This window comes from Microtus ochrogaster, chromosome 6, assembly GCF_000317375.1.
Source record: "Microtus ochrogaster isolate Prairie Vole_2 chromosome 6, MicOch1.0, whole genome shotgun sequence".
In the NCBI taxonomy this organism is placed as follows: Eukaryota; Metazoa; Chordata; class Mammalia; order Rodentia; family Cricetidae; genus Microtus; species Microtus ochrogaster.
In genome coordinates, this window is record NC_022013.1 from 21,872,003 (window position 1) to 21,899,293 (window position 27,291).

General features: G+C 38.3%; 1 protein-coding gene across 5 annotated transcripts in view; it reads right to left on the reverse strand.

Annotated features, from left to right (window-relative positions):
- Window positions 1-27,291, reverse strand: part of Srgap2 (SLIT-ROBO Rho GTPase activating protein 2) — a 225,990-nt gene that overhangs the window by 83,809 nt on the left and 114,890 nt on the right. For all 5 annotated transcript variants that reach the window (XM_013346755.1, XM_005348323.2, XM_026779645.1 and 2 more), the window contains exon 4: window positions 22,860-23,022. In XM_013346755.1, coding sequence (XP_013202209.1) covers window positions 22,860-23,022 — 163 coding nt within the window. The remainder of the gene's footprint in view (window positions 1-22,859; window positions 23,023-27,291) is intronic.

Genomic DNA, 27,291 nt, shown 5'->3' on the forward strand with positions numbered 1-27,291 from the left:
AGGACTTTGGACTTTCCACAAGGCAGGGAACCCTGACTGCTCTTCAGACTCGAGAGGGAGGGGGAGAGGAGTGGGGGGAGGGGGGAGGAGTGGGAGGCTGGGAGGAGGCGGAAATTTTTTTTTCTCAATAAAAAAAAATCTTTAAAAAAAATTTAAAATCAACACCAAAAAAAATAAATAAATAAAAAGCTGCATTACAAACTCATAGGCAAGATTATACTGCATAGGGAAAAACAGTCTTTCCCCCTCTTAAACCTAGAACCTACTACATTTTGTAAGTGAAACAGATAATCCAGACAAAAATGAATCCCATTGGAGTGGGACAGGTCAATAGTAATAGGAGGCAGGGAGACACTGAAGGCTATCTGTTAGTCTGAACTTCATGTGTGTTTCAGTTTCTTAGAAAGATGCATCTTACACTAAGAAAGAAAGCTCAAAACAACATCCATGAAAGAAAAATCACATCTAAGTTTTCCCTTTTAAGTTATCATCGTAACTGCTGTCTTGGCAAATCTCCATCTGTTGTCACCCTTCAGGATAATGCCTTGAATGAAAATGTGTCTTCAGGTTCTCGTCTCATTTCTAAAACATTTACTGAAGTTATTCAGAAGGTGAATGCCTACTGCATTTCCAAGGCTGAACATTTGAGGCACTGAAACTGTATCTAGGTGAATTTGGGCATCCTCAAGTTGACTGGGACACATAAGGAACAAAAGACAAAAAGGCAAAGAGGACACTCAGTAGACATAAAATGAACTCAGGAGGAAAAGCAAGCAATGGCTTAGAAAGAGAGAGTCAGCACAGTAAGGTGCTTGCAAGCATATGCCCTTAAACAACAGCAAATCCCAGGAGCTGGAGAGTAGGAAGAAGGCCTGTGTGGTTCCCAGATGGCTGGGCTGGGACGAGAGGTAACAGAGCTCATCTGAAAGTTGGCATGCAAACACTGAGAAGAGGAAAGCAGCCTAGTAGGAAATGAAACAGTCAGCAGTACCCTACAGGAAATGCCGAAACAAGAAAACTGCTGATTAAATGAGAAAGAGGAACTTAGCAGTATAAAGCCAATTCATCAGGAATCAGTGTAGTGTTAGAAGTCTTGACCTGCCTTAGAATCCCAGTATTGAGAAGGGAAAAAGCTCCAGGGGGTTTAATCATGAATATAACATTTTCTTGACACTTCAGGTGCCAGAGTTGGATCTAAGAGGAACACACTGCCAACTTTAGAGTATTGAGTAGATCTCCCCAGCTACAATGGTGGTTTATAGCCTCTTCTCTCTGTGCATATTAATTACAGGAGCAGCTATTCCCATCCATCATGGCCCATGAACACTTTTTAAAAATAGAGATACTTGCCAGGTGTAGTGGCGCAAACCTTTAATCCCAGCACTCGGGAGGCAGAGGCAGGTAATCTCTGTGAGCTCAAAACCAGCCTGGTCCACAGAGCAAGTTCCAGGGCAGCCAGTTTCTAAGGAAGAAACTGTTTCCAAAAACAAAAACAGCAAGAGAAAAATCCATATCCTTTTGGATAGCAGGAGGATTTCAAGTCCAAAGCTAGCCTGGGCTACATAGCACATCTCAAAAAGGTTTTGATTATTTCTTTCATTGTAGGGCTTCTGGTGATTTTTTTTTTTTTGCATTTTCTTATGTGTAAATATCTTTAGTTGACTTTCATTTCTTAAAGATACTTCTTTCCATTGTCTTCTATTTTTTAATTGCTCTTTGAAAACTCAGCAGTTAACTTTGCTGTTTGCTTCTTTGAGGGCAGCTAAATCCCCTTCCTCTGCTGTGAGATTTTTCTGTCACAGCTTTCATCAATTTGACCATAATTCACCTACATGCAACTTTCTCTGTATTCACACAACTTGGAGTTCATCAAAGCTTTCTTGCTCTGGAATAACATGGTTGTTGGAGGCAATTTATAGCCATCTTTCCCTTCAAATAATGCTTTTCTCCGTTCTCTTTGCTTTCTTTTGGAACTTCAAGTTCTAAGTTTATCCCTGTGGTATTCCAGAGTTTGTGAAATTATAATCAGTCTCCTTTGTCTCCCTGCACCCCTAGCTACACCTCGTACTAGGAAGTGAATTCAGGGTCCCATACATGCTAGCAAAAGTACTCTATCTCTGGGCTATACTCCCAGACCTTTTAAACATTTATTTTGAAACAAGTTCTCACGAAGATGTCCAGGCTGGCCTTGAACTCACTATGTAGCACAAAGAAGCCTAGAACTCTCAATCCTTCTGCCTTAGCCTCCAGAGTAGATTATAGGCCTTCACCATTAAGCCTGGCTTTTCCTTTGTCTCCGTTTCAGATTTTGTTTGTTTAGCCCTTCAAGTTTATTGAAAGTTCTGCTCAGCTTCTTGCTCCTCAGTTGTCTTCTAGAATGGCAGATGCTTCTTAAGGGAGAGTAACTCCAATGAAGCATAAAGTTGGGCCAAAGTACCTAAAATGGCCTATCTTTAAACACTGAACCATAAGTTTAAACACTGAACACAGAGATTACTTTGTAGCCGTCACCAGGTTTGGTACAATTCTAGATTCCCAATAAACACTGTGTTATGTGCTTTACATGGAAGAATGAATGGCTAGTGGTAAAAATAAAGGGCTTGCTGCACTTAGCCCTTTAAGTTGTTCCCTTCTCAATACATTCTGGGAAAACAAGAGAGAACAAACCTCAGGTTTTAAATATGGTTCCTCTTATTTCCCCAGGGGCTTTTCAAAATGCATACTCTATAAAGAGGAGGTTGAATCTAACCCAAATAAAGGGTATCTTTTGAAATCAGCTAAGTGATTGAGAATCAAAACTTAGGGATCATTTGGTGACTCAAATCCCACCTGATAGAGAAATTCGACACAAAGCTCTGCAAATAAACATATAAACAAGCTTTAAACAGGGCAGGCATGGCAAATACCTATAATCCTAGCACTGAGGAAGTGAAGACACAGGATCCTTGGGGCTTGTTGACCAGTAGTGTTGCTGAACTGGGAAGCTTCAGAAGCGAGAAACCCTATCTCAAAAAAACAAGGTCAAGGGGCAGGCAAGATGGTTCAGTGGCAAATGCGCCTGCTGCCAAGCCTGCCAACCTGAGTTCTATTACCACATGGTAGACAGAGAGATCCATCTCCTACAAACTGTCTTTTCATTCCCACTGTCATTGCTACCAAATTGCATTCTCTCATTACCCCATTTGTAAACCACAGTCCCATAGTCTCTGAAACCTACTCTCACAATAAAGTTCCAGCTCCTTAGTCTGGAATCCAGGGGTCATTCTGGCATTGTTTCAAGCAACTTATCAACACAGTAATTTAGCTGACCATCTTATTTATCACCATTATCCTGCTTGAAAATCTTGAAGCCTGTTCCTTCCACATGTAACGTCCTATTCCAGCATCTCTTTTCACTCACTAAAAATCCAGCTCAAATTTCATCTTGCTACTGGGCACACGTGTGCCAATATATAGATAACAATGTTCATGTTGTAAGTGGAAAAATATCCCCACCATCAAAAAAAACAAAAAAGACCAAAAAGAAAAAAACCCAGAAAACCAGCTCAAATGTTCATCAAAATAAAATAGATAAATCAATGTAATATATTCATAAACAGAACTCAATAGTATTAAAAGTAAGTTCAGGCAGCCCTTTATGAAATAGGAATAAATCTCATAAACCACACCAAAAAGAAAAGGTTAAGACCCAGACTCAGCCTATAGAAAGGTGAGATGAAGGAAGGCTGATGGCTGGGTTGATCACTGGTGACTGAGATTTAATGAACTACACTTCCATAATTATGCTTCTAGGTGGGTGAACATCTGGGGGTGCAGTAGTGTGCCTGACAAGGGCGTGAAAGCTCTCAATTCCAAATTTTTTTCCAAATTTATCTCCGTTTTACTATATTGTAGCCTTTTATAATAAAATAATTGGGATATGTACGCTGTTTTCCTGAGTTCTGTGGGTTGCTGTAACAGATGATCAAATATACAGAGGAGTGTTACGGAAATTTTACTTTATAAATAATACATTAGAACCACAGGTGACAATCTGAATTTTTAATGAGGATTTGAAGGGAGGTGGGTAGTCTTGCAGAACTGAAAATGTGTGCTAACTAGAGGCAGAAAATACTAGAAGTGAAGTAAATTATAGGGTACCCAGTTGCATCTTCAAAGAAACAGAGAATTAGCCGGGCAATGGTGGCGCACGCCTTTAATCCCAGCACTTGGGAGGCAGAGACAGGCGGATCTCTGTGAGTTCGAGACCAGCCTGGTCTACAGAGCTAGTGCCAGGACAGGCTCCAAAGCCACAGAGAAACCCTGTCTCGAAACCCGCCCCCCCCCCCAAAAAAAAGAAACAGAGAATTGCTTAGTGTGAGCAAGTCTCCACACATGGTATATGAAGTGAAATACTTAGAGTAATAGAGTATTGAGAAGAAAAAGCCATTTTGCCTACCCAATAAATAAACTTACACTATGTTGTTTAGAGGCAATACTAGGGGATATAAGTAAAGAAAGACAAGAAAATAATTATCACAATTGAGAGAGCAGGAGCGATACAAAGGGTTGTAGTTCAAGAAGCGCACACCAGAGCCTTTTAAGTCCTGCTAAAAAGTTCAATGCATTGACCTGTGTGAGCAGTCACTTAAGAATATGGTTTATAATTGTTCATTCATTATATGCTACTTAACACACTTTACATCTCATAAATTTCAAAAAGTAGGGGTGAGGAGTTCTATGATTAATAGTATCTTTGAAGGCTACAGAAATGATGATGTTTTGGGGGTGTTTGGTAGTGTATATTAGCTCACTGTCTTCATTAAACAAGCAAGCTATATATGAAAATTTCCTTTACTAGATGAACTGTATTCTTCAGCAACTATTACCTATGCCATCTGCAGAGCCCTTTTCATACCTATATTGCCATGATAAGAGTTATTCATGCAAACATCTTCCTCCCTTTCAACAACATAGGTTTCTGAAGTATCTGGATTTAATTATGCAATTAGTAATTAAAACAATAATTATACCTCCTACTTAGTGTTTAATATGTGCTAATTTATGTCATAATTTAATTTAACTCTTGCAACAACTTTATCACTATCTCCATTTTAAAGATGCTAAATCTTAGAAAGGTCAAGTGATTTGTCCTGGTAACAGCTACTAAATGGCAGAATTGGAATTTGAACTCATAAACTGTTCCACACCACCCATACTATATATTCGTATCTTAAATAAGTCTTACTAGATGAAAACAAGGGGAAGAATGTCCATGAATTTTGACAGCAAGAAAAAGATAAATAGCACGTTTTTCCCTCAAAGATCTTTGAAGAAGAGGGAATAGAAAAATAGTAAGAGCCAAAGTTCATAGATAGCACCAAAGAAATGGTGTTTTCCAGACAGAAGAGGGAAGATGCAAATATGAACTCATAGTATTTGGACAGCATGCACAAGACCCTTGCAAGATCAAGCAAGACAAATTGCTTTACCAGCATGGTAAAAGGTTAGATAGGCATGAAATTCCATCACTAGCTGAGGAGCAAGTGGCATTCAATAGCTGCTAGGAGAGGGAGTCAGTTTTTCTTAATGATGGGACCCCTGGTAGGTCAACTCCAGAGCATGCCCTACTCCCAAAAGTAGTTAGGCAACACAAATTGGACTAAATGAGGATTTAAAAAAAAAAAGAAAACTCAAAGTTAGGTGAGTTGGAAGGAGAGGGTAGATACTGGATGTGTGTGGGAAGTATGAATATGATCCAAATACAATGTAAGAAATTCTCAAACAATTAATGAAAAAGCAGTTATTTAAAAAGATAGTACTAAAGAATATTATTTGTGTTATCAAATGTTAGTTATAGTGATGGCGGCAGAAAGAAAGCAGCCATAGGCCTTTCTGTATTTCTTCTTTATGGGCCAGGATTGTTTCTCAATTTGGAAATGAGGGGCATGACCTCAGCTGGCCTCTCATCTGGTCATCTCTATCTACCAACTCCTGTGGATAATACCTGAGCTATGCCTCAAGCATGTATGGAACTGTAGGTCATGGTAATATTTAACAAGAACATTCATTCTCCATAGGCACTATGAAGTTCAAAAAAAAAATGTCCATTGTATCTCTGTGCCTTTTTTTTCAAATGCCACCCCATAATTTAATCAATATATTCTTTTATTTTGCAGAAAGGATTGTCAGTTCCATATTCCTTATGGAATAAGGGCTTCACAGTCAAATATGCAGGGTTGAAATAAACAATCTGAAAAGCCAGGGACAGGCTCTCCAAGCCAGAGCACACCAATCTTCTGTATAAAACCTAGACAGAAGGGAGTAAACTAAGCCTGCAGTTGTATCATAATTTTAAATTATTCCCAAATATTTTAAAGAGGTTGAGAACTATTTTATTATACAGAAATCTAAAAGAAAGTTAAGAAAATGAATAAATATAGAATCTTACATTTTTTTAAAATCATAACCATATTTCTAGAATCAAAAGAAAAAAGCAAGCTTGTCACAACTAAGACTGATCTTTTTTTAAACCTTGGGCCCCAACTACTCATTTAAATGTTGTAAAAATATGAATGAATGTTTCAGTTGTTTTGCCCAAGAACCAACTTTTAATTCCAGTTCTTCAAACATTTCTCTAGTCTACAGGTAATATCTAGAAGACAATGTCAAAACTGTGGTAGAAAATAATGAAACCACTAAGAAGATAAACAAAGCAACAATATGGAGTCCCAGTCATGATTCAGGCTAATTACTGGTCCAATGCTCTTTTTCTATGCTGCAGCATCTTTCAAAATGTTTCATCATTCTTTATTACTTTCCACAGCTAACTTGTGAATGTCAAATTCAAACTTCTGAGGCACAGGTCTTATGGGTTAGAAGGCAGGCTTGGAGAACGCAAACCATGTGAAGAGATGACCTGAAAGCACGCTGAAATTCCTTTCTCCTGGGACAGGAAGTCCATTGCCTTCAGCATCTATTTGGCAGTTTAATACATTCAAATAAGCAGTGGAGGAAATATATCCAAAGGACTACTGTTTCAGATGGAACATTAGGTATTTTCAGAAACTCAGCAGGACTCCAGAATGCAGGAGGCCTTTCAGAGCAAAAGCACAGGTATCTCTCAATTCCTTCTCTTTTTCTGCCTAGCTCAGACTCACTATTGATCTCAAATCAGAAACAACCCTAAGTGCTCAGACTAATTCAAAACATTTCAAGTACTTCCATATCAAACGCCAATTGTGAAAACCCAAAAAAGTTGTTTTAAATTCTCTAACAAAGTTATTTTGCAAAAGTTTACTCTCTTAAGTAAACAGTCACCTTTTCCAGGTTCCTTCTTAAGGCAAAAACTAAGTCTTTGATTCATTCCTCTCTCTCTCTTTGCTGGAATCCTAGAATCCATACAGTAGCAGAAGAATCAATAATTTCAGCTGAGAAGTATCTTTTGAGGTTATAGCTACAGTACACACCTGTATAAGCCCAACACTCAGGGAGTAAGGCAGGGGGATTAAAGTTAGAGGTAAGCTTGGGCACATAGCAAGTCCTGCCTCAAAGAATGGATGAAGAGAGATGATATTTACATACTCTCACATTTCCTCATAAGACATTTATTAAAGCACAAAAGAAAGTCACCACTCTAAATAAGCGATCGACATTAATACTACCAGAGATGGGACAAACCTAGGCAATGCCTCCTACTGTAATGTACTGAGAAGAAGGCAGTACCACATCTATGATGGGATGCCAGACTGTTTATCCTGAATCTAATCATGAAAAAACATCATATAGGGAAAAAAAGTGAGAGATACCTATAAAATAACTGGCAACTACTCTTCAAAAATATCAAAACCATGAAACATAAAGATAGACAAAGGGACTGTCAAGAGATCAGAGACTAAGGAGACAGTTTACCTCAACACACCTGTGATTCTGAATGGTACCCAAATGAGACCAAAGGCCAGAAATTGGGTGTCAATGGGATAACACGTTACATCTGAATAAGAGCCACAGATTAATCATGTTGACGTACTGATTTTAAACATTGTGCATGCTTTACGAGATCTTAGCACTTGGAGATTTGTATGAAAAAGCTGCACAGGGATTTTTCTCCTTCTTTAAAATCAAATTTATTTATACCTGAAGTTATTTCAAGATAAAATGTTAAAATAACACTACAAGTGTTAAGTCACACTGGATTCAGGTATGATAATTCCACGGGATTAAAAGAAACAGTACCTCAGGCTTACATAATTTTTTACCTTCTTGTATGAAAAAGGAAAGGAGAAAAAAGTGCTTAAGGTTTTAGAGGAGGTTGTGATAAGTACAAGTTCCTGAAGACTTCAAACTCAGTCAAACGTTATTGTTCAAGTCCCATTCTTCTTGACTCCTTCACATACCAAGCATTTACGTAAGTTGTGAAGTTCCTCTTGTCTATTTAATGTGTTCTCTCCTCTTTTCTAATCTTCAGTCTTCTCTCAAATGGCCTTTAATTTGAATACTTACTTTCTGGTCTCAATGTCCATTTTACATAATTTGTTTTCAGGTCTTCCTTCCAGCTTTTGCCCTCACAAATGCTTCCCTTTCCAATATCTGAAATGGAACTCAGGAAGTGTGATAATAAGTCCTGGAGTGAGCTTTAAATAGATTTAGAAGACCTGGGAGATTAAGTTCTATCTTTACCACTACCTGAATGACTCAAGGCAGGTCACTTCTTGGTTCTCAGAGTCTTTACTAATTACAAGGCTGGATTAGAATGAGTGGCTGTCCCACATACTTTCCTATGTGGGCTTTGAACAAATAGGAAGTCCAACTTCCCACTGCTCAAGCCAAAGTGCTAGGAGCCGTCTTAACTTCTTGTTTTTCTCCTGTGCCACATTCAATTTAGCAGCAAACCCTATTGGTTCCATCTTTAAAAATACATCCTTAAAGTTAACTACTTCTCAGTGTTGCCATAGTCACCATTCTGCTTTAATCTATCTTCTCTGACCTGAACTATTTGCAGAAGCATCCTTTAGTCATCTTTTCTCCCTGATTCTAGTGTGTTTCTCCTTCTGTCCTTTAAACCCATAAGCAAGCTGCTGGGCTTAAGCAGCTTCCTGAGGCAAGCCTCTGGTCCTATCTCATACTCAGCACACATCCTCCCTACTGCAACTCTAACAGATAAGCACATTCATAACTCACAGTGTTCATATGTGCCATTTTATCAACAGCAATATCCATAATTTTCTCCAGGAATCAGTTCAAATACCAGCTTAGCAGTGAGCTCTTTCCTGGTCACTCTATATAAAATAGCAATATTCCTGGGACCTTTGGGATAACTGCCTCATTTTATCATATCACCAGCACACACACACACACACACACACACACACACACACACACACACACACACACACACACACACCACATGGGGTGGGGGGAGGAACTTTCTGATGGTGTTTCTTTTACTAGAATACAAGCTCCATGAAGGCAAGCACTTTTTTGTTATTTTCTTGTGCCAGCTGGTACTTAGAACATAGAAGATACAAGTATCTATTAAATAAAGTCAAATTTAACTACTTTCCTGTATGCTCCTTCAAGCACATCTACAATATCTTGCTCTGCCTCTTAGTAGATCTCATAGTTTCAGTTTCCATCATCTCCCTGAGTTACACTAGCAGGATTCCTAGCAGTTTCTTCCATTCTAAACTAAGTGAGATATTGCCACCAATATGACCAGAAAATATTGTCTTCAAGATATCACTGTTCTCCCTAACATGTCCAGTGTTTTTTTTTTTTTTACTATATATACTTAACTCTCTGAACCCCACCCAAAGCTCTTGACACTCATGCTCCAAACGATCCCGATATACTTTCCCACTGCTTGCCAAAATACAGCCTTGGTGCTATAAGATCAGTGTCACTGATGGCGTTTCTAATATAGACCCCCCAAAATTCAGGACAGGAAGTTAAAAATCAAATAATATGGTAACATTCAAAAGATATTTTCATCAGATAAGAAGTAAGTTGATAATTGAGAATCCTGGAAGTGAATAATTAAAAGAATGAAAAGCTCAATTCTTTTCCCTCTAATGGATCTTACTTGACTCACTTTCATGAATCTGCTCAATTTCCTAGTTCCTATAGACAAGAAATTATAAATTACCAATCAAGAAACTGCTATCTTATCAGAAGCTCAACCTAGCTATGTGGCTGAGAAGTAAAGACTCTGACTTCTACAGCATTTTTATAGTGTCAATCTAAACACTGAGCAACTGGAGACAATCACATAATACCACTAAATTGAACAGATTGAACTAGTAGTGATTAATTACGCTTCTAGATTTAAATACAGCATTTTTTTTAAAAAAATACTTTTTATTTTAAAAAGTCCATGAAAGAAGGGTCAGGTAAGCCATGCAATTTTTCTTGCCTTGAGAACAAACACCGAGGCTCATAGAACAAACACCACTAACTCAGAGAGTAGCAAAATAGAGAATGTTCCTACTGCTTCTACTCTCTACCCTTAAAATGAACATCAAAAGGGAAACAAGGTCATGGGAAGAGGCAAGACAGGAATGGATGGGATATTTCTATGGGTGCAAGGACTGGCTTATTCTGACTTCTGAGAAGAGATGATTAAAGCTAGATATTAGATTTCTTAGTTTGTCTACTTTATTTCCTTTCTAACATATGTGATAACAATGCTGTTAAGAGAGACTAACTTAGAGATGCAAAGACCACTCCAACTGGGGGAAGGTATACAATGTGCATTAGTCTCCAGGAACGCACCCAGATATCATTTGGTCACAACAGCTCTATTTTCTCCCAGTTTTTATTTTTTAATTTAATTAATTAATTATTATTATTATTTTTTTTTTACTAATTCCTGTGATGTTCTAGGAAGAACAAATAAAGATATGAGTGATTTCTTCATTGTAAATACAAGAAACTAATATCTGGCATACTAACAACTATACTGAGCAATCCAGGGCCCAGTCTTAGGCAAAGCTTTGAGACCATTCTTAGCTAAGATCAAAGACAACAACAAATAAAGAAAAAAAGTGAAAAATTATGTTTTTCTTTACATTAAATAGAATAAATAGAAGTAGGGTAATACTGAATGAAACTGTAGGCTACTTAATCACCTTAAAAACAAGTCACTCCCTGAAGATATCAAATAGAATTGGGATTACTTCTGCATATATAAGAGCATGGTCCAATAGAGTCAAGGCAATAGAGATATAAGAACCCAAAGAATGTATGAGGACACCAAGGGAAACAGAATGCTACACAGTTATAGAAAGTGATGGATATTTTTTGTTTGTTCGTGTTTTTAAAAAGCTGCAATGATATGGAAAAAAAGATGTTTACAAAAGATGTTAAATAAGAAAATATGCAAAATTTTCTCATATATTTCTTGTGCACAACAAAATGGACATCATATAATCCTCATTTTCCACAAAATACATAGAAAAAATCTGAAAGAAAAATATCAAATTGTTCATAATGATTCCAAATAATTATTACTTTCTATTTATTGCTGTTTTCTCTCAGTGTCTTATTAAGTAGCTCAGCTGGCTTCAATTCACCATATAGCCTGCATTACCCCTGAACTCATGAACTGCATTACCTCCTACACTCATCCTCCTGAGCACTGAGATCACAGGTGTAAATATGCAGGTGTAATTAAGGAGGTTTACACCAAGCAAAAGGGAAAAAAAGGACGAGCAAGCTTCCTGTCTGTGCTTTAGTACCTCAAACCACACACTAACGGGTAGGATCCAAAAGGCTATCGGCTGAATGAATTCCCACAAGATGAATCCAGCTACACGTACTACTTATACAATAGAAAATAAAGTGACAAACAAAATACAACTAAGCTCCAGGGCTGGTTTGTCTATTTCAAAATGAAATTAAAAACAAAAACCAGAAAAATATCACTATTCTTGTTCCTGGGATTTAAGAGTAACTGCTTGGATAACTTCATGGTCAGAAGCCATGAAGAAGAATGCTTTTAGGTTCCTACAGTATGATCTTTCAAGGCTAGAATTTCAGTTTGGATAATTAAAATTAATCAATGTCTGGATTTTAACTTTGGATAAATACTGAAGAAAGCTGGTTGTACAAATAATTTGTAGAGCACACAGGGAAAACAAAGAAAGAAAAATAAAGCAGTGGCACACACTTGAAATCCTAGCATCTCGGTGGCAAAGGCACGGGAATCTTGAGGTCAGCTTGAACTGCACAGCAAGTTTGAGGCCTACCTTGACCTTGAACACTGAGACCCTGTCTTGGGAAAGAAGGGAGACAGAGGCGATCAAAGAAGGGTCTGACTGGAAAAACTCAGGGACCAGAAAGATGTCATTACCAAAGATGATATAAAAATGAGAAACTGGCTAAGCGGTGGTGGCGTATGCCTTTAATCCCAGCACGCAGGAGACAGAGGCAAGCGGATCTCTGTGAGTTCAAAGCCAGCTAGGGCTACAAGAGCTAGTTCCAGGGCAGGCTCCAAAGCTACCAAGAAACCCTATCTCAGGAAACCAAAAAAAGAAAAAAAAAATGAAGATTCTGTTTCAGAAGAAGGAAAAATTTAAGTTCTGTTTTCATTTTAAATAAAAATCATGTCCAGACATACTGGTAGAATAAAGGGTTATTCCTGACAAAGATAAATTAGAGAACCAAAAGAAGCTAGTTCTGCAAGAAAGGAACTGAAATCAAGAGTGTATCTTCTCTCTGGACAAGCTGAGCAAGAAGAGTAGTAACACAATAGAAAGCCTAGCCTGATAACAGCATCAAAATGAATGACTGCGGGATCCATAAGCCATTAGTCCTTGCACAAGACCTGGTTCCGCAGCTTGACCACATGACTACTTCCTTCATGCACATGGGCAGCAGAGCATGATGGTGTGAAGAAATGACTCAGAGGATACTGACTGCTTAAACTTGAGCCGCAATTCTTCTGTCAGCCAGATGTATAACCTTGAAGAAATTGCCCAAGCCCTCTGCCTATGCTCATCTATAAACAAAATGACAAAAGCAGTCTCACTTCAAAGGCCTGTTGTGTTGATTAAATGAGCTGTACATAAATACTTAGCAAAGTCCCTCGACGTAGCTAGCACTCACTTCGTTTTAGTTATAATAATCATTTTTATTACTTCTGTGAACCTTGTAATAAAAAAATATTGGTACCAAGTTGGCTTGCATACTATTAGTACATTGTTACAAACCAGTGTCTGTTCGCTTGGTGCCTGGTGAGCTATATTAATAACCTCTCCTTTTCACAGAATATAAGAGGCACAGAGATGGTAATTGACAACATGAATAATTATCAGCTGATATTTAAACTACCTGATAGATGGCTGAACATCCCTATGACAGCATCATATATATTTATAACATCTTATATTTTTTTTATTTCATGTGACAAAAAAATTATAGGGCAGAATTGAGGGTTTAGATTGTGAATGCTTATGGAGTGTCTAGTTAACCAAGGGATTAGCTAAACATTTCCTAGTGTGATTCAACACAAAGTAACTGATAATCATCCAGGCCAGTGTGAGCTTGACAGATTCTGAATCTCTCCCCTCCTCCCTCCCTCTCATTCTCAGTGCTCCCTCTCACTATAATGATGATTATTATTATTATAGTAATATAAAACTTCATTTAGGTATTTAGAACCAACTTCCAATGCATAGGCAGAAGTCAAGCAACAGTAAATTTTACAGGATAACTGCTTCAACAAATTAATGTCACTGAAAGAGACTGGCATTAAGTTAATGCTGGTCTAATTTCCTAATTTCCCTAAATTTCTAGAATGTACATATACTGTAAGACTTAAAGATTACTCATAAGAGTAGAGGGAAAAGGATACAAAAAAGGAACAGGAAAAGGGGAAGAAAAACAGAAACTAAAGGAATGAGAGGAGAGAGTGAACAGCAGGCTCTGGTGTGAATTCATCCCTGAAAGCCTGGCTTGTGATCAGGTACAACAACCTGATTTTAAAGTTATTGACTATATATTCTGAAACTTAGGGTGGCGCTATGTTGTAGAAGAAACGGCATGGGAGTTCAGATTTCAATGTTATTTCATCCTGGTCTTACAAGAGTATTTTAACAATGAGAATTTTAACTTCTTAGCTATATATGAGGAAGAAAAAAATATAGTATAATGTTCATACCAATATTAATAACACCAGTTTTAAAGTAAAACCTACCCAAATGCCATCAGGAGCAGAACAGTTAAGCCTAGAAGGTCCAGTCTCAGAAACTGCTCAGCTCCAAGCAAACTGGGAAGGGTGTTCATCTCAGGGATTACTGAGCTATATGCTTTATAATATGTATTCTTGAAGTATTGAATACTTCCATGAGAAGACAAAAGAATTACAGCAAATACCCATTTACTCTACGGAGTGGCAAACATATCACCAATGGATGAAATGGAGTTAGCAGTACTGAGCATCACCACTTTATGTAAAGCTTGTGGAGTCCTAAGGGAGGTGAAATACCTTAACAACCCCAGGGCAAATCACCCTACTGAACTGGTTCAAGCTAGTTTCCAGTAGTCTGTTTACAGTAGTCACTGATATATTTAGTGACTGCATGGTTTTCTAATTTAGGGCGACTTACAAAGCTGTACTTAGACACTTGTTTTCTACTATCCACACCCTGTACCCCTTCCCTTATTGTGCTTCTTCAAATTCTCTTATTCTTTCAGTTTCTAAAAATTGATTTACCACTATATCTTGGAAAATTTTATATCTAGCACTGTGAGCTCCTTAATAAAGAACAGCTAGATACAAAAGAATTAAAACATCAAAAAGGCAAACATATAAGCTCACCTCAGCAAAAAACTTCAGCTGCCTAAATCAAAAATAATCCTGGACACCCAGAGAGATAGCTCTAGGGCAGCACATAGACAGATGCTGCTTGGTGTCACAGAAAACAAAGCCATGAACAGCTGTGGCTTCAAGATTCCTGTGAGTTGGCTTTGGTGGCAAACCTGACCCCTTTATCAGCAGTCTCACCTCTGAAGCACCCAGCAGCCTTCCACTCCCTACTCTACTCAAATAATTCAGCTTTACATCCTATTTGCTTCTCCAAAGACAATCTCTTCATCAGAAATGAGAGAATAAAGTTTCAAGTAATCGAAACAAATTCTATTTTTTTTTTTGCTTGTTTGGTATGTGTGTGTGTTTGCTACCAAGAGGATAAACTATAACTGGAATGGCTGTCTACAAAGCAAAGCATCATAAAATGCTCTTAGTGATTGAAATGAGGAAGAAATTCTATCACTAACAGATACTGAGTTCAGTGGGTGACAGGTGATGGAGGGGGACAGCAGGAGGATTAAATCACTCATATATTCTTCCAAAGACATCTCCAAGTTAAACCCTTTCTCAAAGAGGCAGAATACAAGACCATAACCTTTAGAAACTATTCTTTTCCCATTTATTCAATCAATCAATAGCATAGTCATACCTTAGTGTCTTCAGGGCACTGGTTTATTGAACCCCTGAGGATAACAAAATCCAATGATGCTCAAGTCTCTGACACAGTAGCAAAATATTTGTATACAACCTACTTGCATTTATATCTCCTTTATACTGTAAATAATTCCCAGAGAACTTATATTAAATTGACATAATGTAAATGCTATTTAAGTACTTCTTACACGATTTAGGAAAATAATGACAAGAGAAAAAACTTACACATGTTACAATACACATGCTCACTTTTCCCAAATATTTTGAGCCTGCAGTTAAAAATGTAGAAACAGAAGGCCAGCTATACCTGCCAGAGACAATGACCAATGCATATACAAATATGGGTCAGTTCTCCTGTTATTACTTATGATAATAACACTATAGAATACGCTTCTTATAGTATAATCATCTTTGCTCAGCATACATAGAAAATTAATTACCCATCCAAAGGGCAACATATACTGCTTTTAATTTTAAATCTCTTTTACTACCAACCCTATTTCTTTGATGTGTTAGCTAATTTTATGTGAACTTAACATAAACTAGAGTCATCTGAGAGGGGGGAACCTCAAGAGAAAATACCCTCACCAGACTAGCCTGTAGAGAAACCTGTAGGGGTGTTTTCTTCTCTTTTCTCTCTGTTCTCTGCTCTCTCCCCTCTCACCCTCACTCCTCAACAGGGTTTCTCTGCGAAACAGCCCTGACTGTCCTGGAACTCAGAGATCTGCCTGCTTTTGCCTTTTGAGTTCTGGGATTAAAAGCATGCACCACCATGACTGATTTTTTAAAATATGGAATGGTCCAGCTCACTGTAGGTGGTACCACCTTTGGACTGTAGAGGAAAGAAGTCTGAGCAAGTTACAAGGAGCAAAAGTCGGTAAATAAGCAACATGGTTTCTGCATCAGTTCCTGCTCTCACTTCCCTTCCCATGCCTCCAAGTTATGTTTGGTCATGGTGTTTTATCACAGCAACTGAAAACTCAACCAAGATAGTTGCTGTCTAAAAATCTGACCAGTTGTAGTAATTCTCTTGTAACTAGAGTACTGTGCCAGCAAGGTTACTTCTGCTTATGGCTCTCAGGAAGAATTTGTGTCTTTGCATTTTCTAGCATCTAGCCCATAATCTGCTCCCACATGTTAAACCACTGGCACAGCATTTTCTCCCTGTAACTCTTTATCACATGGCCTCCTTCTCTTCTAACTGCAATCTCCTCTCAAAAGGACACTTCTGACTACATTTAGAGTCTATCTGGACACTCAAGGATACACTCCTCAGCAAAAAATTCTTAATTTAATCAGAAGCTGTTATGAATATCCAGGTACAGGATTGGTGCAAACATATGCCTTTATTTCTCTTGAATAAATGATAAGAAATATCTAAAAATGCCAAGTCAAGATGGTGAGTATATGTTTGAGGAGTTATCAAACTATTTTCCAAAGTGATTATTATTTCACACTCTTACAAGCAACACAAGATGTCTACACATTTTCAACAATACTTCATATTGTCAACTTTTCATTTTAAGCACTTTAGGGAATTGATAGCATATGTGCATATTCTAATATGTATACACCTGATGATGAACGACATCTTTTCATATGCTGATGGTCATTTATATATCTTTATTAGAAAATTGTTTACTAAGATGTTTTGCCTATCTAAAAAACTTTAGGTAGTATGTCTTTTTATTACTGAATTTTAAGTTTTTTATTCTCCAGTCTGATACAAGACTTTGTCCTATGTATGCTGCTATGATTTGAATGTGCTTAATCCTCAATGTTGTAATAGTGAGAGGTGATTAGGTTAATGGATCAGTATCTTTATCATGGGAGTAGGTTTGTTATTTCAGGATTAAGTTTCTGATAAAAGGGTGAAAATAACCAACCCCTCTCTTTCTCTTTCTGCTCCATCATCAGTGCCATGCTTTCACCATGCTATGACACTCTAAGAAGAAGGCCCTTGCCAGATGCAATCCCCTGTGAATTTTGTCTCCATAACTATCAAAAAATAAACCTCAATTCTGAATAAATTATTCAGTTTCAGCATTTTCTTGAAGTTGGTGGCTTTTTGTTTTCTTTAAAATATCTTTTCAAAAAGTTCAGGACTTGATGAAGTCTGACATCATTTTTTTCCTCTTACACCTCATGCTTTTGAATATTCTAAGATACCATTTTCTATTCAAGGTCACAAAGATTTTCTTAAATTTCCCAAGTAGCTTTTATGCACAGGCAAAGTTGAGAACTACTAGTCTGTGGGGAATGTGACCTAGCTTTTTAAATTTAACCTGAGTTTCTGCCAGAGAAAATTAGAGCACTAAAAGCAAATTAAGAATATAGTTAACTGGAAAAACAGGGTACAATCAAGATCCACAGGACACCTTTCTGAAGTGACCAGATTCCAAGCTTAATTGTCTGTCAAGGGCCAGAATAAATGAGCTGGAAAAAAAGCAGAGCCAAAGGTGGAAGGAGGAAGCCAACAAAATTGTCCCTTCCCTCTGAGGGAAACAGCGAACCTACATACTGATAAAAATGGGAAAAATTATTACTCTTCCATGTGGGGGTGAGAGTCACCATTTTTGAAGCTACCATTTTAAATAAACTAAGGTGGTAGTAATAATATTTGTTCAAACTTTGCTTCCAACAGGAGTCAGACAGACTTAGCTTTCATTCAATTGAGGAGATGTCAGGAGCACCAAATATATTCAAGTTTCCCTAGAATCCTAGATAAAGTGGGTCTGTTTCTTAGCTGTGGACAGGAGGCTACTTTCCAGATGTTATATTTAGCATAAAGGAATCTCCAACACAGCTTCATGCAAAATATATAGTATGCCCCAGTAGGTATAACCACAAACCAGAGGGTCAGCAGGGAGTATCCTTAAGAGGGTTCAGCAGCATAGAGGGGCCAATTGTGTAGCCAAATTGACAACCCAAACCAGTTGAATTAGCTATGAGCCTGATTCTTCTCTGTACCTCATATTTAATGAGACTTTGTTTCCCTTCTTCCTAGCAAATCTATACATGGGGAAGAAAACATGCTGCCTATTTCATGACAACTCTGAACTTCTAGCCCACATCATGTAAAAGTAACAACAGAGTTAATGTTTTGGGGAGGCTTGTGTACAAAAGAAAATGTTAGTCCTACTTTCTAGATCCAATGGCAAAGAGAAAGGCCTCTTCCTTGCACACCACAGCTACAGCTTCCTGAGAGGACGTGTCAATGAAAACACGAGCTCTAGATCCAGATGAGAGGAATAAACTACCAGCCTCAATGCATCTTTGCTTAATATCTTCAAGCCTTAGTTTCCTCTTTTATAAAGAGATAATAATAATAACTACAAATACATTGTAAGTATTAAAGGTGATAATATATGTGAAAATGTTTAGCATAATACTCGGCACATATAGATGATTTTTTCTTTATCACTACACTTTATAGACTAGCATTAAAACATAGCCATCCTCAGTAAAATCAGAAATAAAAGTACCTTTACTGAGCCAGTGTCTGTGAAGAAATTGATTTTATTTTTGCTACTAGATATAAACTTAATTGATTTTATTTTTTGCTAATGCAAATTTACTGGTAAAACAAAAGACACTATCTATGCTACGATTCCAGTGTGCTACGTCTTGGTTGCTGGTCACTATAAGAGCCTCTGAAATGATGCGTCTTTCCTCCACAAATGTGGCCTTTCTACTACATAAGTCAGCTCGCTCTATACTCACACTCCACTTGTATTTGTCTTTATCTCAGGGTCTACAACCTTTCAGAAGAAATCTATAGTGTAGGACGGAGGTACCATGAAGATCTATAACCCAAATTGGTTTTTTTTCGGGGGGGGGGAGGGGGTGTTGTTTCTATCTTTAGAGAACTGAAGCATATAATGAAGTTCAGGTCTTGAGTTCAGTTTCTCAAAGTTAGCAGCAGATCCAGAATGAAAAAGGTCCCTTGGAAAAGATCTCTGATCTTATTCATCTTTTATGAAGCACAAAGCATCATAAAACAGAAAAGATGGTCTCTTATCTGATTTCTATCTTTATCAGTGGAGGTCTAATTCTTCAGGTGCAATAGACTCTACACAAGATAGCAGAAAGCTGGTTGCAGAATGTGTTTTTGCCTAGAACTAGAAAGCAGAAAGGCTCTCACCCAATTCAAATAGAATGAGTCTTTTCTTATCTATTAGACAACTTTGTAGAGAGTTCTTTCCATTCACTGGGACCCCAAGGGGAAGAGAAAAGAGATTTTAGAATAATAAACACTGGCCATTCCATAATCCTATTTATATCTCTAATTAGTATTAATATATTGAAACCAAGTTACAATAACCAAAAAACAGTCTTATGATCTGCATTTATACAATTATAATTATAATATGCTTAAAGACAATAAGGAGATAAACCAGGCCAAGTCTATAATACTGCATGATTCTATTCATACAAAATATGAATCTATGCACAACCGAAGTTTGCTATTAGAAATAAGTGCTGTGGCTGCTCCTAGGGCATCCTGAATTGGGAAAGGAAGATAAGTCTTTTGGAATACTGAAATGTTTTGATTCCTGATCAGGGAGCTGGTTGCATAGGTGTATTCTGTTTGTGAAAATATACTAAGCTACAAACTTATCATATGTTTGTTTTTCTTCTATGACAGTGGTTCTCAACCCAGGGTTGAATGACCTTTACAGGGGTCATTTAAGACCATCAGAAGATATAGATGTTTATAATACAATTCCTAACAGTAGCAAAATTACAGTTATAAAGTAGCAATGAAAATAATTTTATGGTTAGGATCACCACAACATGAGGAACTATATTAAAAGGGTGCAACATTAGGAATGTTGAGAACCACTGTTCTATGAAGTATCATAAACAATCTTGAGAATTTTTCTTTACATCATCAATGTAAGAACACAGCTTCCAGAGGTCAATCTTGAGGTCCTGGTTAGTAATGTTATTAATGGAAAGATTTTTCTTTCTAGAGGCTAACATGCCTCAGATCTCTGGTGAAATGTAGATGGGTACCTGAGGAGCCAGGAATACTAGTAGCTTTGATATCTGGCTATTGCTACCACAGACTTCTCTGAGATGTGGACAGGCTACAAATCTCTCTCAGCTAATTTCTCTCTGTAATGAAGAATGTCCCCCATAGTCTTGGACATTTCAGCACTTGATCCCCAGCTGTTGGTGCTATTTGGGATGTTTAGGTGCTGCAGCCTTGCTGGAGGAACTAGTCATTGGGGTGTGCTTTGAGAGCAAAGCCTCACTCCACTTCCAATTTAATCTCTGCTTCACACTTGCATGAGATGTGAGTTCTCAGCTCCCTGCTCCTGCCACCACCATGCCTGATGTCTACTGCCATGCTTCTCCACCATCATGGACTCTTTAGTGCTCTACAACCATATGTCCAATAAGCCCTTCTTTCTATAAGGTGCCTTTTGCCATATTGTTTTATCATAACAACAGAAAAGGAACTAATATACTCCAAGACTAGAAGAAAAGGAAGCCAACAGACTGCCCCAAATTAAGTTAGGCAAATACCTCTCATAGAATTACTGTTCTCAGATGAACAGAGAAAATGAAGGCAGAAACCACCAGTTTTGCAGGGCCGTTTAAAACAGTCTAAGCAAGCTGGGGGGTGGTGGGGGGTGGCACACACCTTTAATCCCAGCACTCAGGAGGCAGAAGCAGGTGGATCTCTGTGAGTTCGAGGCCAGCCTGGTCTACAATAGCTAGCTCCAGGACAGATAGAACTATTATGCAGAAGAAACCCTGTCTCAAAAAAGATAATCTAAGCAGGTGTCAAGGTCACAAAGAGCAAGAGATTACAGCTGAGAGTCCATCTAAAAAAGTTATTTCAGTCACAGAAACATACATTACTGTGTGTTACAGAGCAGATGCTGGAAACCACAGAGATGGCACTAAGTGCCCCGAACAGCAGGCACTGTTGACTGTCACAATAGACTGTCAGGGAGTGTTGACAGTAGTTACCCTTCCCTCTTTTTCAGATGTTATACCCTCAATAACCCACCTCTAAACATAGAGACTGCCTCTTCATAGATGCAGTTAAATACAGAATAGTAGTCAGTCTTTTGTTCAGGACAGTAAAAATGGAAGAAATCCTGTACTACTTCCAAGTCTAATCAAACCTGAAACACTGTCCAATGTTAAAAACTAGGAAATGATTAAGAGCTACAACCACATCAATGACAATTCTGATTATTAAACTATTTTCTCACTTAGCCTCTAATCTTAATACTGGATGTTGTCATCTAGAAGTCAGCAAATAAATAGCTGTATATATTCTCTCCCTGTGACATTCACTTTCTGGAAATGCTCTGGGGAATGTCAGACATGGTATATGTGATGGTCTGAATAAGAATGGCTCCCAGAAGCTCACAGATTTGCATGTTTCATCATTAGGGAGTGGCACTTCTTGAGCAGATTGTTGTAGTAGATTTGGCCTTTTTGTAGAAAGTATGTCATTGGGGGTGGGCTTTATGGTTTTAAAAGACCAAGTCAGTCCTAGACTCTTTATTTTCTTGCTGTCTGGATTTGGATGTAGGCCTCTCAGCTACTTCTCCAGCACCATGTCTGCCTGTGTGGCAGCATGTTCCGTACCAGATGAAAATGGACTAAATCTCTGACACTATAAGCAAGCTCCAATTAAATATTTTCTTTTATAGAAGCTGCTCTGGTCATGGCATCTTTTCACAGCAATACAACACTGATTAAGACTACTACTTTGTACAGTATTCAGGGTCTCTGCTAGCATTCATAACCAAGTCTCATGAAAGAATGACTCCACTGAGAGCTTAAGAAAGGGGGGTTCCTGAGTTCCAAGAGGCTGGTTCCAGTACTAATAGGAAAAGCGGTATTTGATAAAAAGGTCTTAAGTTTATGACAATTATTTTCAGCTTTTCTTTGGTCAAATTTCTCAATCTATATGCAATAAATTAAGTAACAATCAAGTTTCAGAAAGCAGTAAGGTGTCCATGCTGAGAATAACCAAATCCTGGAGTCCAACTGGCTAAGACAGAAGTGAGAAAGAAAAACTAAATTCAAAATATAAACATATAGGAATTGGTAAGGGAACTAGATGAGGAAAACATGACACAACACTAAAGATTCCTAGGTCCCAAGAGTTTCGCAAAGCACAAAGGAAGCTCCCAGAACAGTATCAGTACAAAAAGCTTATGGCTAATGGTGCTGATCCACGACTGTGTCTTCCCAGGATTATCAATTCAGTCTAGAAGGTTAAAACGTTTGCCACTTCAAATATTCTTTTTCTTTAAGACTATGTGGTATAGAATGGTCAGTGGAAAACTTGCTACGTGAAAGAAAATATTTTTTCTCTTATTTACAAAGCTGTGCCACTGCTCCAGCCAAGAACCTTTGTGACTAGGGACATATATCCATATACCTTTTTAAAGAGTCTTCCTGAGTCTTCGCTGACTTGAACAAATCGAGGAATTATATTATTCAAGTAGATGTCACTCAGGGTGGTATGATCCCTGCTCTCCCGCTTCACCTGGTTTAAGAGGAGGTTCCAGCAGTTTACTGGAGAGAGGACATTCTGGTCTTTCCTGCAGAGAAATGGAAGAAAAAAAATTAAGTGTTAGTAAGGAGGCAGGGCCAGCAGCTATGACGATAGTACATATCACAAAAATCACAGTAATCAAAGCAGAAGCAGAAACAAGGCTATCTTCCCTAAAGCCTACTGCTATGATTTGAAATGCTCCCTGCCCCAGGCACATATATTTTTGTACTTTCTGTACCCCAGCTACTATTTGGAGAGGTTGAGCTTAGCTGGAGGAAGAGAGTCGCTGCAGGAATGAGCCTTTTAAGGGGTATAAGCCAATTCATTTTAATAATTAGAAAACTGAAGCTCACGGGAATTGTCATTCTCTCATATCAATAAAGAGCAAGGGGAAGTCAGAGTCCACAGTTCGGTATTGTCTGACTAGAATGCATCAGACTGTCTCTCCACAGTACACATCTTAGAGTTAGGTCATCTGGTCATCAAAGTTAAAGAGTTTATCTATCAGAGGGGCTGGAGGGATGGCTCAGTGTTAAGGGACTGGCTGCTCATGTGGAAGACCTTGGTTCAGTGCCTACGGCCCACAACAGGTAGCTCACAAGCACTCCTAGCTCGGACTCCAGGGGATTGGATCCCTTTTCTCACATCCATGGGCACCTGCACTCATGTATATAAACCCACACATGTACATATACACATAATTAAAAGTAATTTTAAAAATCATCTTATCAGAGACAAAATCTACAGAATACTACAGACTAAAACCTCTACAAGTTTGCCCACAATAGGATTCCACAGAAACAACGTTGAAGATATCTGCCATGAAAAAATTCACAGAAGACTCCCTAGTTCCATGTAACACATATAAAGAGGGTTGTTTTGGACAGCACTGACTAAGCCATTATCTCAAGTCCCATATAATTAAGAAAAAAACTGTATTTGAATATATGTATTCCTAACATTCATGCTTTGGTAGAGCCATAAAGTTCTAAGTCTTTATTCAAATGAAAATGTGATTCCCAAAGCATATCAATTACCTGCTCTGTCTGCATTACTAATCTGAACAGATAGATAGCTATACACCTTGAAGTTGGGTTTCTTTTAGGAGAGAAAAGAGAAGTAGGATTCATTTACGGTGTCCTTTACATTACTGTTTAAATCCCACAACTAGTCAAAAAGTGAGCTGCAACACACTTCAGTTTGGAAAATAAGCAAGTCAACGAGGCATTTTTTCACAGTGGTATAGCAAGGCCCTACAGAGCAGGAAGCTCTACTGGAAGGGAGCACAGGAAGGCTCTGCTGGACGGCTTCCTGCTCTAGTAGTTTTGCAGGCTTCTTTGATTTGGAGTTGATAAAACTGAGGGAACTTCATTTGGTTAGGAGATTAAAATTTGTCTTTATATCTTTTCCATCTAGCATTTGTTAGTACAATGTCTCTGCTTTCCCTGTTCTTCACCCCCACCCCACCCCCAGTCTCAGGCTGTATAATGCCAGGACATCTAAAGAAAGGGGTATGCATCCCTTAGGAATGTACTGAACACAGCTGTGAACCTCTTCAAATATTAATCCCTAAAAAGTAGACAAAATATCCAAAAGTATTTTTCTTATTTAAAAAAATTCAGGAAGATCAAGAAAATACTACATTGTGTTGCAGAAGAGATGACTAATCAAAAGAAAGGAAACCCAGAAAGTCATAAGCCAGTGTGCACCTACAGAAGGGATTATCCTACAAACATACTGGACAAGATAAACCCATGGAACTGAATCATGAACATTAATTTGAAGACACAAGCCCAGTTTTTCTTCCTCAATACAGATTACATCTATGGATGCTCAAACACTTAACAACAGATGAAAAAAAAAAAACAAACAGATGGCTAGAAGGATTTCTAAGATGGCTAAGGAAAAAACAGCTCCATGATCATAAAATCTCTACATTATATATTACCACACCCTTCATATTTCCTATGGTTGTTTCAATAAACTGACATACAAAATCACCACAAGTCCCATCAATTTTCTACCAGCTCATCTACAAAATGGCCAGTGCCCCATCGAGCTCCTAAAAGATCTTCAATAGATCACTGCCTAGTTCCCAGAAGCGCCTCCAGTTGGCAATGGCAGTTAATTAACAACGTCTACATTTGCGGCTCTGCAGAGCGTAGGTTTGGTGTTAGTGGATGGCTTGAGCTTCCGCATGACTGTACTGAGGTTCCCTCCTTGTCCACAACCTATTATTTGCCCTTTCTCAAGGCTGTTGTAGATCAGCTGAGATGACGGATGCAAGAGAACTTTAGCAACACAAAACACTATGCAAATGTGAGAAATATTATTATTTTCATTTCCAAACAAATGAAGACTTAGCTTTCATCCATTTCCAACATGTTCCTCAACAGGCACTGGGCCACAGCCAAGAAAGCAGCCTGCTAAAAGTGCATAACCCTTTGCAAATCACAGTTGGGATAAGACAGTGACAGGCAATTAACCAAGCAGCTGTATGTGTCTGGGAAGACATGAAAGATATACCAAAAGGAAAGCAGACTTCAGTACTCCACTATAGTTTCCCAAAGAGACAAGGTAGAAGAATAGTCCTGTGTTCCTCAGTGGGCACTGGGTGCTGAGGTTGACAAAGAATTCAAAGGGAGCCCAGAATCCCAGAAGCACCAGCAACTTCCAAAGCCCCATAGCAGAATCCCTCTCAGACCTACCAATTTCTAAAAAGCTGGCAATTATCAATGCATCTAAGGATATAATTTCTCACTTTTAGATAACAGTTCTGCAATGACAGACTAAACTCTGAATGAGTTAAATTCATCATTCAGTTTATGTTATTAAGTATCCAATGAGAAAGATTAAAAAAACAGGTATATGCATGATAAAAGAACTCATTTAGTGATGGTTTGACAGCAAGCTAGTGATAAGAAAGAAGCTGAATGCAAGAAATAAAATAAATAAAAAAATGCAAACCTAAATTCCCTCCTGGCACTTTGATTAAAATGAAATGAACTGAAGCAGTCAAAGAGATTATTTTATTCAGATGAGTGTTATTAGCCTTTCTGGCTTATTTTCTTTATTATGCATTTTGCTGATGCTGACAGAAACAGGCAACCTCGATAGAGGAAAAGCTGCAGCGGATTTGTGGTCTGACAGCGCTGTGCATAAAATCAGACCCTTGCTGACCCAGATAAGCCAGAGGATGGATTGGATTTGCTAGGGAAGGTGTTAAAAAAGGAGAGAATTTAAAAATCAAATCACCAAGGCAGAAACTGACTTAAAAAGATTCTCACTATAATGGTAGCTGCTGGTTGTGTGTCACAGTAGTACAGTGGCAGCCTGAAGGTACCTTTCAAAGACAAGCGGGCAGACGGGGGTGGGCACATTTCTCTGGGTTTATCACAGCTGTGGCTTCAGCTCTGCCAACAATGAGATCAGAGTAGGAAAGCTCAGAGACAGGAACAGAGAAGTACCAAAAGCAAAACCAATATACACTATGTGAAGAAAGAAGCTTCCAAAATTTCAAGTTAGAGCCACATACTTGCCTAGACAGATGATTAGAAAGGATTCAATAAGCTGTATACGTGTCTTAAAACAATCTAACTGCCCCCTCTAATCTAGCTTGGGGAAAGAGCTAGAGCAAATGGGATTCTTGTAGCTCTGGAGTACTCCCATGAAGCTTAGCTATAACCTTGGGAGAGAGGCATGCTTTCCTTTCCCTCCTTCCAAACTAGGAATCTGCCTTGAAGTAGACAACCGGACCAATAGTGTCTTACACATCTGCTAAATGTTTAGCAACCACTTACTTAGTGCATATGAGACCCACAGTTCTTTTGGGTTAAAACAGAGAACTAAGCAAGGTCCTAAATATGATCCAACAGAGACTCTGCCTTCCCTTCAACCACTCCACAGCACATTGACCTCAGGGGAGAGGAGACAGCTGGAGGCTCTTCCCATCATCCAAGACAGTTCAGTGGGTACCCTGAGAACAAACAGGAGGTTTACTCCAAACCCATCTCTGCCATCCCAAGCTCTTGCCTAGATTTCTGACATCTTATTTTTGGTTCCTTCTGAGTTTCCAATCTCTTTTTATTTCATTCATTCACTCAACAAAAAATGAGTAGTTAACAATGTGCCAAACCCTGTTATGTGGACTAGGGCTAAAAAAGGTTCATCATTCTTGTTTCTTATATCAATCCATATTTGTGGACTTCTTAGAACTAAAACATGGCTTCTTCCTCCTAAACTGTCCTTGTGGGTGAAACCCTCATCTTGTTTATATTGATCTTGCTGTTTGTGTATATATAAAAGAGCCCATTGA